The 13,695-nt window shown below is 45.7% G+C and overlaps 1 protein-coding gene across 2 annotated transcripts in view; it reads right to left on the reverse strand.

The window, feature by feature from the left end:
• Positions 1 to 13,695, reverse strand: part of LOC119433139 (high affinity copper uptake protein 1) — a 109,157-nt gene that overhangs the window by 34,891 nt on the left and 60,571 nt on the right. Inside the window, exon 1 of one of the 2 annotated variants that reach the window (XM_049671414.1) lies at positions 337 to 910. The exons of the other annotated variant lie outside the window; for it this stretch is intronic. Within the exon in view, the coding sequence (XP_049527371.1) occupies positions 337 to 342 (6 nt within the window). The 5' untranslated portion in view covers positions 343 to 910. Of the gene's footprint in view, positions 1 to 336; positions 911 to 13,695 lie in introns of those variants that run through there. 2 annotated transcript variants of the gene reach the window in all.

Genomic DNA, 13,695 nt, shown 5'->3' on the forward strand with positions numbered 1-13,695 from the left:
GTTGTAATCAACGGAAAGCAAACATCAACTCTGATAACCTTCGAGCGAAAAGCCGCAGTCGTTGGCACATGCTTACCTTATTTCACAATTAACTAACTTGTGACTAAGATAAAGCTGTAATCTACCCTTCCAATTCGCCATAATTTGGGATCCTCGTTTCCGTGTTAGCAAACCACTCTTTTGAACAAGCGGACCTATGGCATCAAACACGCGCGAATACTAAAACAGTATTCACAAGCAACGTATGGCGTCCCTAAGCGCTGCGCTTAATAGATTTCAAGTGTTGCGCCTCTATACGCTAATAAGGCTGCCAGCAGGCCCTTCAGCGTCTCCGACCTGCATGAAATCCGGTCAAGGACCAGGGAAGCCGGTCGACGAACCCGGACCACGAAAACGCTTCCGCGATGGGACCACTTTCTCCCGCCGCCTGCACTGCCGGCTTCCGGGTCCAGGAAAGTATGCGCGTGATAGCCAGTGCCTTTTGCCCGTCGAAAAGGTCAGATCCCACTAACTTTCGCCTCGCTTGCCAATCCGCTTATAAGTAAACATCATGTATGATCAAAAAGTCAAGCGCACTCCGATGGCTTTGCCTGCGATAACTTAAGAACAGCCTCATCCAAGACATATCAGAAATCGTGCTTTCAGCAGCGCAATAGCCGTTTTCACAAACGATGCCGCATTGCGCCCTAGAATACCAAGGTCGACCAGATGATCGGAAAAATAAAGAAGGGATACGTGTGCAACTCCTTGCATTTATACGCTAATGCAATATCTCACAGCACAGAGCAAACAAAATGGTCGTTTTGTCCCACTACAAAGTTGAACAAGGCCTTCTTTCAGGACAGGATCACGTCATTTGTTTAAATCGGCAACACAACGAATGAGCAGCAAAAGGCACTAGTCAGTTGCATTGAAGTTTTGAATTCCATTGAAGTTTTGAATTACACATAAGTTTGAAGTCTATCCCGCTCAAAACATTGGACGAATGTCATTCTTCAGGCAGCGTCTCATTTGAAATGGTTCCTAATGTTTTTGTTAAACCATTTCACAAACGCAGACGAGCGAGATGAGAACAAATACATCCACTCGAGGCCGTTGGTACGAGGGGAAATCCACCAGCACAATGCGCCATGAAAGCCGGGCAGCTGACAAACAAACGGAGCGACGTCCGGCAAGGACGTCGCGTGTTTTTCAAGGAGCGCGCTTGTCAACGGCCGCGGCGCAACGCACTGCCCAAACAACCGCATTGCAACCTTGGGGACCGAGGGGTTCACGCCCGCTGGCCTCGAAGAAAGAAATGGTAGAGCAAAACTCGTATGCATACACCACAGGCGTTTAGACAACACGGAGTAGCAGAAACTATTACTTGATCACACGTGCGCGACTACAGAAGAGTTTAGCGCATGCCAAAACGGTCAGCGTGCAGCAACAACATCAGAAACATTTCGTCAAAGCTGGCAACACCGAAGACAACAGCCAGACAACGAAGTGAGCCTCACCTTCAGCTGACAGTGGTTGACGCTCGCCGCCCAGTGAGCTCAACTGCGGCCGCGGTGTGCGCGACGGAGCTAAACTTGGCATACGCTAGTAGAAAAGCAAAAGTGAGGAGAAAGCCGGTTGCAATCCAGTTTTCACTTTCTCGAAGCTGCCTCTACAGCGCGGCGCGGCCGCGCGTAGGCCGTCCGGATCAGGCGTCCTTCGCGGAGCCGGCGCCAGGGTTGCCATGCACAGGCGACGCTAACGATGCGCTAGCGCTTGTAGCGCCGCCTCTCCGCATTGAGAAAAACTACTGGAGAGTCCCACTTTCGCGCCGCGGCCTATTGAAAAGCCCTCGTCTGGTAAAACGAAAGCGTACATCGCAAATACTACAAGGAGCGTTTAATACAACAAAACTATTCGACTTAATGCCGAGCTCAAACCCGAGAATACACTTACGATCGCTTTACTTCACATATCTATACAAGCATATCTGCGGCTCTACATAAAAACGTACACGGCCGTGCCCCTCCACTGGAAAAATAATGCGGTGTATTCTATTGAGACACTGTTGTAATACCTAGCTGCAAAATATTTTACCGCGGTAGTTGTTACGGGTTCTTTCAGGTTTCGACGTGTCCGTACTCGATCCAGGCCGCACCACAAAGCTATCTGCAACTTCCATATTTTCTTCGGGTAGGTGCGTGGAGCTTGTCTGTATATTTCTCCTTCTACACTCTAACAGTAGCAATAAAGTATTATGATGCAAGCGTATTTCCTTTCACATTATTCCCCATTGATATATGGGGGTCTAGCAGTGGTGATTTTACAAGAAAAAATAATTGTTTTGTTAACATAAAATTCGCCTATTTGGTTGCAGGGGTTGCATTTTATAACATTTTATTTCATTTTCCTTTCGTTTCGCCCTTCTTCATTGGCTCGGACGTGACTCGCACGCCACCGTTATCGCTGGTATCGGCCACTCGGTGCGTCACTTGCTAAGAAGAATGGAAATGCAACATTGAGATGTCGAATATATATGCCTATTGGGGTGTTGATGACACCCTAAGGATGTACCGAAATGATCCAGAAAAGTTCCCAAGTGAAACACCGAAAGATGTCCTATGCATGGAAACGATTTTTAGATGTCATTGGGACAACTGTCGGACGTCGAATCCCTGCATAGGACTTAGCCAGGATGTTATTAATCACGTGTTAGTCGATGCTACCATGTGGCTTTCCAAGCCTGTAACTTGTCATGCAAAGTCACTGGGAAAGTTTCAATGCTTTATTGCAACTGCCTGTAATACAAGATCACAGTTAGTATTCTACAGCAAAAAATAGCGAAGCTGTCGTTGTACTTTCTTGACAAATATAACACAAAGCGAGCAGAATTTAGTATAAGAGCTAAGGCGTTGCGCTGCTGAGCATGAGGTAGCGGGATCGAATGCCGGCCGCGGCGGCCGCATTTCGATGGAGGCGAAATGCAAGAACGCCCGTCTGCTTGTGTTGTAGTGCACGTTAAAGAACCCCAGGTGGTCAAAATTAATCCGGAGCCCTCCACTACGGCGTGCCTCATAATCAGAACTGGTTTTGGCACGTAAAAACCCAGAAAGAAGAAGAATTAAGTATAAGAACAGCTGTCCAATGTCCGTTGCGAGTGTTCGCAGCTGGCATGCGCAGTACATGTGTGCGTAATCTGGAATTTTCGAGAGTAAAACAATTGTTTTTAAAGCCAGGATTTTTCCCGAGTTTGAAATGTGAGGGAGGCTTAGGAGATAACTGTAGTAGGTGTTTCTTTATTAATGGCGGCTTATTCCCCCAAAGAAGAGAGGCTGTCAACTTGTTAAGCTGAACTGCGATCTTGTTGGGCATGATGCCAATTCTAGAAGCATAGTTTGCATATGCGCATACTTTAGTTTTTATTACAAGAGCCTTGGATTTCAGCGAGAGCTCAGTGTACTGTAGTGATTAAATTGCAGAACTTGCTCTCTGGACGGCCAACTGCCATGTGGGATATGCCACGCCATTACAACTAAAGAAAACACCGAGTATTTTCACTGTATTCACTATTGAAATGTCGCCTAGAGGATGAGTAGGAAAAGAACCAAAAAGTAATCCTTTACTTTTTTGCTCGTTTATCAGAGCTCCTGATAGTGCCGCGTATTCATCAAAAATTATTCTTAAGGAATGAAGGCTGCCTTCATCGCGTATAAATAGAGATATATTGTCTGCATATGCAGAGACTCGCACCTCTTCTTGACCGGTCATCGAAAAACCACGTATATGCTTGCTAGCCATTGTTTTCCTCAATAGCGGTTCTAATGATATGATGAAGAGGACCGGTCCTAACGGGCAACCCTGACGAACACCTTTGTGAATTTGAAAGCTAGGCGTGATTCCACCATTGACAATTACATCACTCGACAGATTGCTGTAAAGCAGTTGAATAGAGCGTATGAAATCCGATGGTAAATTGAGTAGTTTGAGAATTCGGAAGAGGTATTTGTGCTGAACCCTATCGAATGCCTTTGCTTGGTACAAGGAAATCAACGCCACACCAATGTGTTTTAACTGAGCGTATTCAAAGACGTCCCTGATTAACGTAAGGTTTGCATAAATAGACCGCCCAGGGACTGCGCATGCCTGGCAGGGAGAGATTATCATTGGTAGACGCGGCCTAAGTCTGGAGTGGACAATGGTAGCCACCAGCGTATAATCAGTGTTCAATAGGGTTATAGGACGCCAGGATTTTGGGTTTCTCGGGGAGCCCCCTCTTTTAAAATGAGAGCTATATACGGCCCTTGCTAAAAGAAACAGGTTTCTTTCCTTCCTCAAAGAACGTCTGAATCATCATGAATAGAGCCTCGCCAATTGTCTCAAAAAAGTTGAATATAAGATAGTCGTCAAACCATCACAGCCAGGGGCAGTTTCAGGGCTAATTTCTTTTAAGGCTTCCTTAACATCATCAAGTGATACTCCTCCATTCAAGTCAATGAGGGACTCTTCATCTGGCACAGAAAGATATTCACAAAAATCAGCGACTCTTTGTGTCCAGTCAGGAGACTAATCTAATTCGACTAACTGGAATTGCTTCTTGAAATGGTTATAAATGACCGACGCAATTTCCCCCGGGTCAGTTGTAGTGCTGCCGTTTGCCAACTCAATTTCTATTATTCTTAACCTAGCATTCCCAACGCATGTGGAATAGTGAACGTTCGTGCCCTGCGGTTGGAGATCGCTTGCTCGCCTGCTTGCTTTCTCCTGCACCAATCGATTGTACTTGAACTGTAAAGTTTCGAGGTATTCTTTTGTGCAGGCAGTAATTGTGTCAGCCCATCGGATTATCTTTATTCTACGCAGCAACTCGTTTAGTTTCGTGGAAGTCCTCTGATGTCTAGCTTTCCCTTCTTGTTGTAATATCTTCCACGAGACTTTCGAGACGTCCCATCTGGCAGGAGTCATCACTGATAAGCCTTCTATGGTTCGTGAAAGGGCATTTCTAATGCTCTGAATACTTTCTTCGTCTTGCAGAAGAGCAGGGTCTAGCCTCCAGCATTGATCCAAGTGAATATGTCCCGGGTGTCCATGTATCGTGACCACCACTGGACGATGGCCCGATCTACTCTTGAGGAAATCGGGTTGTGGGGCGACCTCGCACGACAGTATTGATGGTAAGAACAAATCAGGCAAGTGAACCCTGTCAAGTCTACTGGCTGTGCGAGAACCAGATCTAGTCAGCCCAAAAAGGTCCTTATGGAGGTAAACCCATGCATCCGAAAGAAGGAGGTGCCTCAAAATTTTCTCGAGCTCTCGAGCGTGATAAGTGGAACAACCTTGGCCTGGGCCTCTCACATCTCTGCTCGAGTCCACTACGCAGTTGAAATCTCCCAGAAAATCGCCCAGAAATCTGCCATGGGTGATTGGCTCAAGCAGAGATGCATGCAGATCTCTGTAAAAGTTATTAGTGTTGGAACGGGTGACGGGTGCATAAACATTGGCAAAGCGAGCTTTCCTACCATCAATGTATAGGTCAATGATGAGTGTGCGCCCATTGGCGCCAAACACGCAGTGGGCTTTCTCCCGAAACCTTCCTGAGACAAAGATTACCCCAACACCAGGGGCTCTTGTATGAGTTAGGGAAAAGAAGGCAGTCACATTGAAATCGCACTGAAAAGTAGCCACCTCTAAAGGGGTTCTGAAATTCGTTTCCTGAATAAAGAGAACGTCTAGACCAAGGTGCCTTGCAATATTTAAGATCAGGCTCTGCTTAATTTTCTCTCTGAAGCCTCTGACATAAAAAGTGGCGAATCTCAAGGTATTCATTGGAGCTTCATAGTGAGGGGTAATGAGGCACGCTAGGGCGTACACTCGTAGGAACTAGGAAGACTACTCCTGCATGTCGCCATCACTTGATGATGACGGTTCATCATGTTTAGGAGAGTGCTTCTGGCCTTTCTTTGGCTTCTTGCGCCGAGTCGCATCACTGTCTCTGCTGATGTCGGGTTTTGTTCGACGAGGCTGATTCATTCTATTGCTCTTTCTTTGCGGTGCGATCCCTCTCCAAGCTATGCTTTCTATCGCTGCGCCCTCCCCTTTGATCGCGAACGGCACCTACGGCACGTATGCGTAGCATACGTGCGTACAAGCGCCCGCACGAAAGTGCCGTGGGTTTTTCCCATATTTTGGACATTCCGCCTATAGTACAAGTGGGATATTCAGCCATCTGAAGCTTTCACAGTCAATGCCATGATAATGTGTATATACGAGCTTCACACGTTAGAGTTTTGGGTTATAATTTGAACATATCAGAAAACATGATTCTCTTTCTATAGGAGGCTAAAAAACCGAACCTCTATCGACGCCGACTATTAATGTATGGGTGGAAAAAAGGCCAGGGTGTGACGTCCTTGGGAAGTCCTTGTTATAAATAATAACCTAAAATGTTAAGTAAAGTTAAATGGAGCGCCCGTCTCCCCCTGATGCACATTCACAGAAAATATTTCGCATGCTGATTCCACATTGCAATGATGTCCTTGAATGCGCGTTTTTCGGACCTTGCCGAATAGGACGTCGCTCGTAAGTCCACCGGACGTCTTCATTCGGATGTGGGACGTGTGGATTTTTTTGGGATGCCCATGACACTTTTTGTGTCGTCGGGGGAGCGTTGCAAAATACCGACTCAGAGTAACTACAATTAATAAGCGGTTGCTTCAGTAGAGATACCAGCAGTCATGGAGGCATTGCGTAATGGAGGAGTATACAGGTTACCTGACTATCTTAGCAGATATCTATAAAGACTACGCATACACATCAATTCTCCAGAAGAAAAAGTGGAAAAATCTGATCTACAGCTGTGCTAGAGAATAGTGAACAGAACGCGACAATACGGCTATCCAGGACGATGGAAGATTGACCGGCGCGAAGCGATATGCGTGGATAGTGTTAAAATGTACGACGATGCATTGAGAACACTGTCACATTTTTTTTACGAAATAAATAATACGCTCGCGATGCAAACCCGCCGGTATCTGCCTTCAAAGAATGTATACTGATGTCGTGGGAAAACATGTTCACAAAAAATAACGCAAATAGATAGTTGCTATTTCCGCAAGTGGAAGATTAAAATGCAAGAAAAATAGTTGAAGAAGATCTCTCGCACGCACGCACCCACAAAAGCATAGCAGAAACTGCAGCGCTTATACCTTTGTGCTAACGTGCAACAGTCCAGAGAGGAGGTAGACGGGGGCGAAATACAAGAAAACGCTCGTGTACTTAGATTTAGGTGCTTGTTAAAGAACCCCACGGGGTCAAATTTAATCCGGAGTATACCACTACGGCGTGCCTCATAATCCGATTGTGGTTTTCGCACGTACAGCCCTATAATTCAATTAAACTTTAACACTTCTGCCACGTTGTGATGTTCCTGGTGAGGCATTGACAATGCTAACCTTCTCGGAGGCTATGAGCAATGGCGCACAACACCTTAAGCAAACACGACTCGCTGTGTGTTCTATGTACTATGCAGACCAACAGCAGTAGTGCACGCAAGGTAACGTTTAACATCAACTCACCACTCTGGTGTTAGACTAAACGTTGAAGAAATTAAGCATTCGCCGTCAGCAGCACCGCTAATTATCGTCAATCAAGGCAAACAGAACGGAAAGCTTCGCGTACATAGATTCCCACAATGCGGGGGATCCAATTAAAACAATTGTTTTTTTACGATGCCGTAAGACAGCCCTCTTAACAATATAGCTTTCTTTTTCTTAATCTAATGTAGGATATAGCTAAAACAGAATTCCGTACAGAGCTGATAAAGCGTCTGAGATGCAAATACAGCCTGCATGCCTCGAGTGGCAGGTGGCTATTGGGCTCATGCAGGCAAAAACGTACCGGACCATTGAAGCGCAGTCTAATGACAGCGGAGTCGCGAGCAATGCTGTTTCGAACGGAGTATCATACGTACCGGATTCTGCCGTAACGGGGCCAGGCCGCGGCTGCCGCAAGTTGAATGGGGACGAGACGCAAAAAAAAAAAAAAAAAAAAAAAAAAAAAAAAAAAAAAACGCTCGTGTGCCGTGCATTAGGTGCTTGTTAAAGATCTACAGGTGGTCAAAATTATCTGGAGTCCCCCACTACGGCGTGTATCATAATGATATCGTGATTTTGGTGAGTAACACCCCAGAATTTCATTTTTAAATTCTGTCGGATACGATGGCATAATAGTATGTCTGTGAAACTGCCCCGGAACAGAGCCCCCCTCCCCCCGCCCCAGCTGTAATTTAGCAACATGCGCGCGATGAATCAGTTTACAGTGAAAGAAGTGCAGAGTGTATGTCTAGACTCTCCAGTTTTCATTAACGAGACTCTTTGTTTATCTCTGTGTACTGAAGATGATGGCCCTTTGAACTGTTTCGAACGCGTCCAGGTGAAACAACTCTATGTTCCTGGCATGTGCAAATCAGCATGATACTTAAAGTAAAACAGGGAGTTTGGTGCTTCCTTCATCTCAGTTAGAAGATACTGGAAAAAATTGAAACGCGGAAATATTGTTTGCACTGATCATACGCTCGTAGGATACAAAGGCGTAAGAAAATAGGACACTTAACCTACAATTCTGAGCCAGTCGGCCTCATTAGAATACCACTTTTCGGTCATCAGTGTTGTCTCAAAACTAAAGATAAAGCTATTAAGGAGAGTTTCGATCTCCCATTAGGGGCAGATTGAGCCTGAATATGAAAACATGGATTGTAATCAGTTCCGGATGCGGGTATATGCAACCTATGTGGCAATTTCAGTTTCATAACCATTGCTGTAGCGGCAAAATAAATAAATAAATAAATAAATAAATAAATAAATAAATAAATAAATAAATAAATAAATAAATAAATAAATAAATAAATAAATAAATAAATAAATAAGGAAAGAAAGAAAGGCTTATATTTCATTTTACACAGGTATAGCGCCAGAAATTATTTGGAGCGTCAACCACCTAAAAAAAGTTTGATGACAAAGAGTTTCTTCTTTCCCAATTTAATTCCCACTGGGTAACCGGTGCCCTCTCTACTGAATGCACTTCCTCTATCATCTCCCTCATTCCTAAACCTGGCAAACGCCACTTTTTGATAAAGCTTAGACCCACCTCTCTTACTTCTAATTGTGTCGGGAAGACCAGGGAGCGCTTGGCACTCCTACGCGTCTTAACAAATTTTCTCGACATGATTAACTTTCTTCCCCACAACAAAATTGGCTACCGCCCTCACAAACGCACACATACCTTCCCTATTCTTTTGCAAGAAACTTTCCTTTCTTCTGCAGGCTATCAGGCTCATGTACTCGTCCCAAGACGTTCGTAAAGTCTTTCATACTTTGCTACACGATGCTATTCTCGCTTAAGTTCACGAGACCAGCTGCATTTTCCACCTACTCCTATATCTCTGCTATTGTCGGTTCTAGCCAGGCCCAGTTTCGGCTTGGCACTCTGTAACCCTTACCCGCAGCACCCCTCAAGGTGCCCTACTTTCTCCTACCTTGTCCCTATGGCTCCACTTGCGAGAGCCCTGTCCGCGATACCACTCCTTCAGCTCCCTCTTCTATGCGGACGACATCCCTCTTTTGTGTACTCATGGGTCACCGGTGAAGGTGAAATCCAATCTTCAAACCGGGCTCGATCTTATTTCTCAAATCCTCTCTCGCTCAGGCCTTCAAGCTGCCCCGAGAAATCGGAGCTGCTACTCCTTACAAGCGGTCAGTTAACCCGCTTATTTCCCTGCACCCAGACAACCACCATATTCCTCGCATTTTCTCTTGTCGGGTCCTGGGGTTTCCTCTTCCCGACCACACACATACACATAGGTTATACAGATTGCCATAAACACCGGTCACCAAGTTGCACACCTGGTCCGCCGGGTTGTTCGGCGACACGGCGGGATCGACGAGTGCAGAGCCAAACAACTGGCTTTCGCCTTTAATAAAATGCTTTACACGCTCCCTTACTGTGCACTTAGACAAAAACAAACGCACCGTATACAGTACGCCCTTAGTACACTCTATAAAGTAGCTCTACGCCTCCGTGTACACACATCTTCAGAGAAATTCCAACCACAGGGACCTTCCTCCCTCTTTCCCATCTTAGATTACACAGGGACCACCAATTAGGTCGTCTTGCCAGTACAGCGCAAGATTCTTGCAACGAGATGGCATACAACCCATTGAATTTCCGGTATATACACAAGCCCCAAAAGCCTCTGAGGGCCTCTTAGGACAATCTTCGATGGGCTCCACTCCCTGCCACGTGACCTAAGGTATTCACGCCGGACGTCGTCGAGCCTAGGCCTTGAACCACAACCCTTTCTTTCCCGACACATGTATCGCCTGCTACGTATACGCTTTTCTTTCACCATAGTGTTGTAGTACGTGCACTGTACTTTCACATACTATCGGAGCCACAGCTTGTGCCACCGTTATGCCCCGCAACAAGCTTACATCCCTAACCGCTGGTCCTTACTCCAGCGAGATTTCTCTGCTCCCTCTCGAGATTGCTGCCATAGTGCATGCGACTTAATAACTTGTTTCTCTTCCCCCTGCTCCGATTCGCGCCGATTCGCGCCATTTGCGCCGATTCAGTGCAGACGATTCGGTCAATTCGCGCGTACCGCCTTCACCAAAACCAGCGCGACGACCTTTCATGTGCCCTTTCACCGCTTTTTTCCTGCCTGCTGGTGTGGTAGCCAGGACACGCAGGGATTGCCGGTAATCAACTGGCTGATCAGGTTGCCTGCGACACACGTATCCGGGCGCCGGCAATCCCCTGGCCTTCCCCGTCCATGGCATTCGAGGCGTACTTTCTTTTACAAGAAGACACTAAAACAACATTACGCTCACCTGCGACGCTCAAACCAGGCGCTACCTTTACCACACTTGCAGCTAACTACCTCACAGACACATACTCTGAGGGCCATGCAACTTAATACATTCATCACCCCAGCCCGACTCTTCCTATATACAGTTTCCATTCTAACCCATCCTGCCCCAATTGTCCTTGCCCCTACGCGACCGTGGAACACATTGGCGCACCGACGGAAAGGGGGAGGGAGGGGGGAGGGGGGGTTGTAACCCCCCCCCCCTTTTGTTGAACCACTTTTCTTTCCTTGCGCCTTTGAGTACTGCAACTAAGATGCAAGACGCGCAGTCGTCTGCACACTCGCGAACTTTCGCAAAAAGCGCATTTTTTGACAATTTCCCGTGAAGAAATTTAAATTAGTGCTGTTTAGATGGTATTGGCAAACTAAGGCAGACTATCACCCCCCCCTTGCAGAGATCCTGGGTGCGCTACTGGTGGAAAATCACCTGTTCACCTGCCCCACAGCCATAAGATCTCCATAAGGATGTTTCCACAGGATTGCAGAAGGGGTGGCTTTGGACAAAAAATGAGGGTGCTCAAGCTATTTATTTATTTTCAATGCTGGGGCTCTCAAATGAGCAGACAGACGGGCATACAATGATAAAAAAGGCAAAAATATGGTCCATTAAATGGGTAAACATACGTACAATCAAATCAAGTCCATGTGTGTGTGTTATCGTACAGTGCATGTACGATAACACACACACACACACACACACACACACACACACACACACACACACACACACACACACACACACACACACACACACACACACACACACACACACACACACACACACACACACACACACACACACAACGCTAAAAGTTTGTTAATGAACAAATAAATGTTTCATCTAACAAACCTAAAGACAGTACATTTTTACACCCGCCGGGGTAGCTCAGTCAGCTAAGGCGTTGCGCTGCTGAGCTCGAGATCGCGGGATCGAATCCCGGCCGCGGCGGCCGCATTTCGATGGAGGCGAAATGCAAAAACGCCCGTGTGCTTGCGTTGTAGTGCACGTTAAAGAACCCCAGGTGGTCAAAATTAATCCGGAGCCCTCCACTACGGCGTGCCTCATAATCAGAACTGGTTTTGGCACGTAAAACCACAGAAAGAAGAGTACATTTTTACGCGAACCCACTTTGGCGCTGTGCACTTGCATTTACATAAGGTAGTGCTTTCAGGTGTTAATGACCCGCCGTGGTAGCCGAGTGGCTATGGCATTGCGCTACTGACCTCGAGGTCGCGGGTTCGATTCCGACTGCGGCGGCCGCATCTAGATGGGAACGAAATGCACAAACACTTGTGTATACTTAGACCCGGGTGGTCAAAATTAATCCGAATCCCCCCACCCCACTACGTCGTGCCTCATAATCAAATCGTGGTTTGGGCGGAAATTTATTTTAATGGAGTATTTAATCGGCAATGTACACTGCAACTTCACATTGCTCAAATTACGAAAAAGAAAGAGAGAAAAAAAAACAGTACAGAAAGAAAAACAGAATGAAAAATAGCAGCGCCGCGGGAACGCTATGACGGGATGTACTTATTCAGTGCAGTTCTAGTCTTCTATCGACTCTTCCATCAAGACAGTGAAGGCTGGAAATAAATCGATCTTTGTGAAGGATGGGTGAAGTTTATTCGACTCCTGAATTGCGAGTGGAAAGAATGAATGTTTAATAGTTTCATTATTGAAAGTATACTGCGTTTATGAGTGCCACGTGTTCTGCGAGATTCAGAGGGAGATAGATATTTCGACGTGTATATTTTATAGTTATCAATGGCTCATGGAGGTAGCGGATGTCAACCTGCTGCCGATGGGTGGCAGCAGGTTGTGTGTGCATGTGTGCTGTGTGCATGTGTGCTGTTATAGAAATTAAGTAGCAGCTGCAATAGGAGATTTAGGCGAGCTTATTTCGCTCCGGCAGATAGCATTTTCAGACCAGAAACAGCTATAGGAGGTTAGTGGAGCCAGTATGTCTGTTATGCATAAATCTTACCGCTTTTCTTTCTACTCCTTCTAGTTTTGTTGCGTTAGCATCAGGGAACCAAACCACATCTGCGTATTCAAGGATCGATTTTATATATATGTTCTTTGGCGCTAGTAACTCGATAGGCGTAGGCACTAGCCTTAGACATCTTTTAAGAAAAAGAGAAGTTTACGGCTTGAAGCCGCTATAATGTTGCTAATGTGCGATTCCCATTTAAGATCTGCTGTTAATGTGACACCTAGGTATTTGTGCTCAAATACTTTTACTGTATCAATAATTTCATACGTAAAGCTTGGGAGTTCTTGTTTCCTGGTCACGGGGTCTACGGATTTTTTCACGTTAATTAATTTTTGCCACTTCTCGCACCACTCGATTAATGTGAAAAGTGATGTACACAAGGACAGGTGGTCGTCATAGCTGTTAATTTCTCGGTGATTTATGCAGTCATGGGCGAAAAGCTTATTATTGGTATGAATATTAGTCGTTAACATCATTAATAAAAATTACGAACAATAATGGCCCAAACACTGATCCGTGCGATACACTGGACGGGACAGGAAGTATTTACAACGTCGCATTTTTGAAGAGTACAAACTTCCCTTTCGATTGAACAGAAAATATTTAACCGAACTGAACGGGAGACTGGCTCGATTCCTAGAACGCCTTCTAGTATCGCAATTAATTTATTATGACATACACTATCAAATGCTTTTTACAGATCTAGTAATATCATATCAGTTTGGGAACGGTGATTGATATTGAGAGCAAGGTCGTAGCATTTCAGTTAACTGCGTAACAGTACATAAGCCACTGCGA

The sequence above is a fragment of the Dermacentor silvarum genome, chromosome 1 (genome assembly GCF_013339745.2).
Source record: "Dermacentor silvarum isolate Dsil-2018 chromosome 1, BIME_Dsil_1.4, whole genome shotgun sequence".
In the NCBI taxonomy this organism is placed as follows: domain Eukaryota; kingdom Metazoa; phylum Arthropoda; class Arachnida; order Ixodida; family Ixodidae; genus Dermacentor; species Dermacentor silvarum.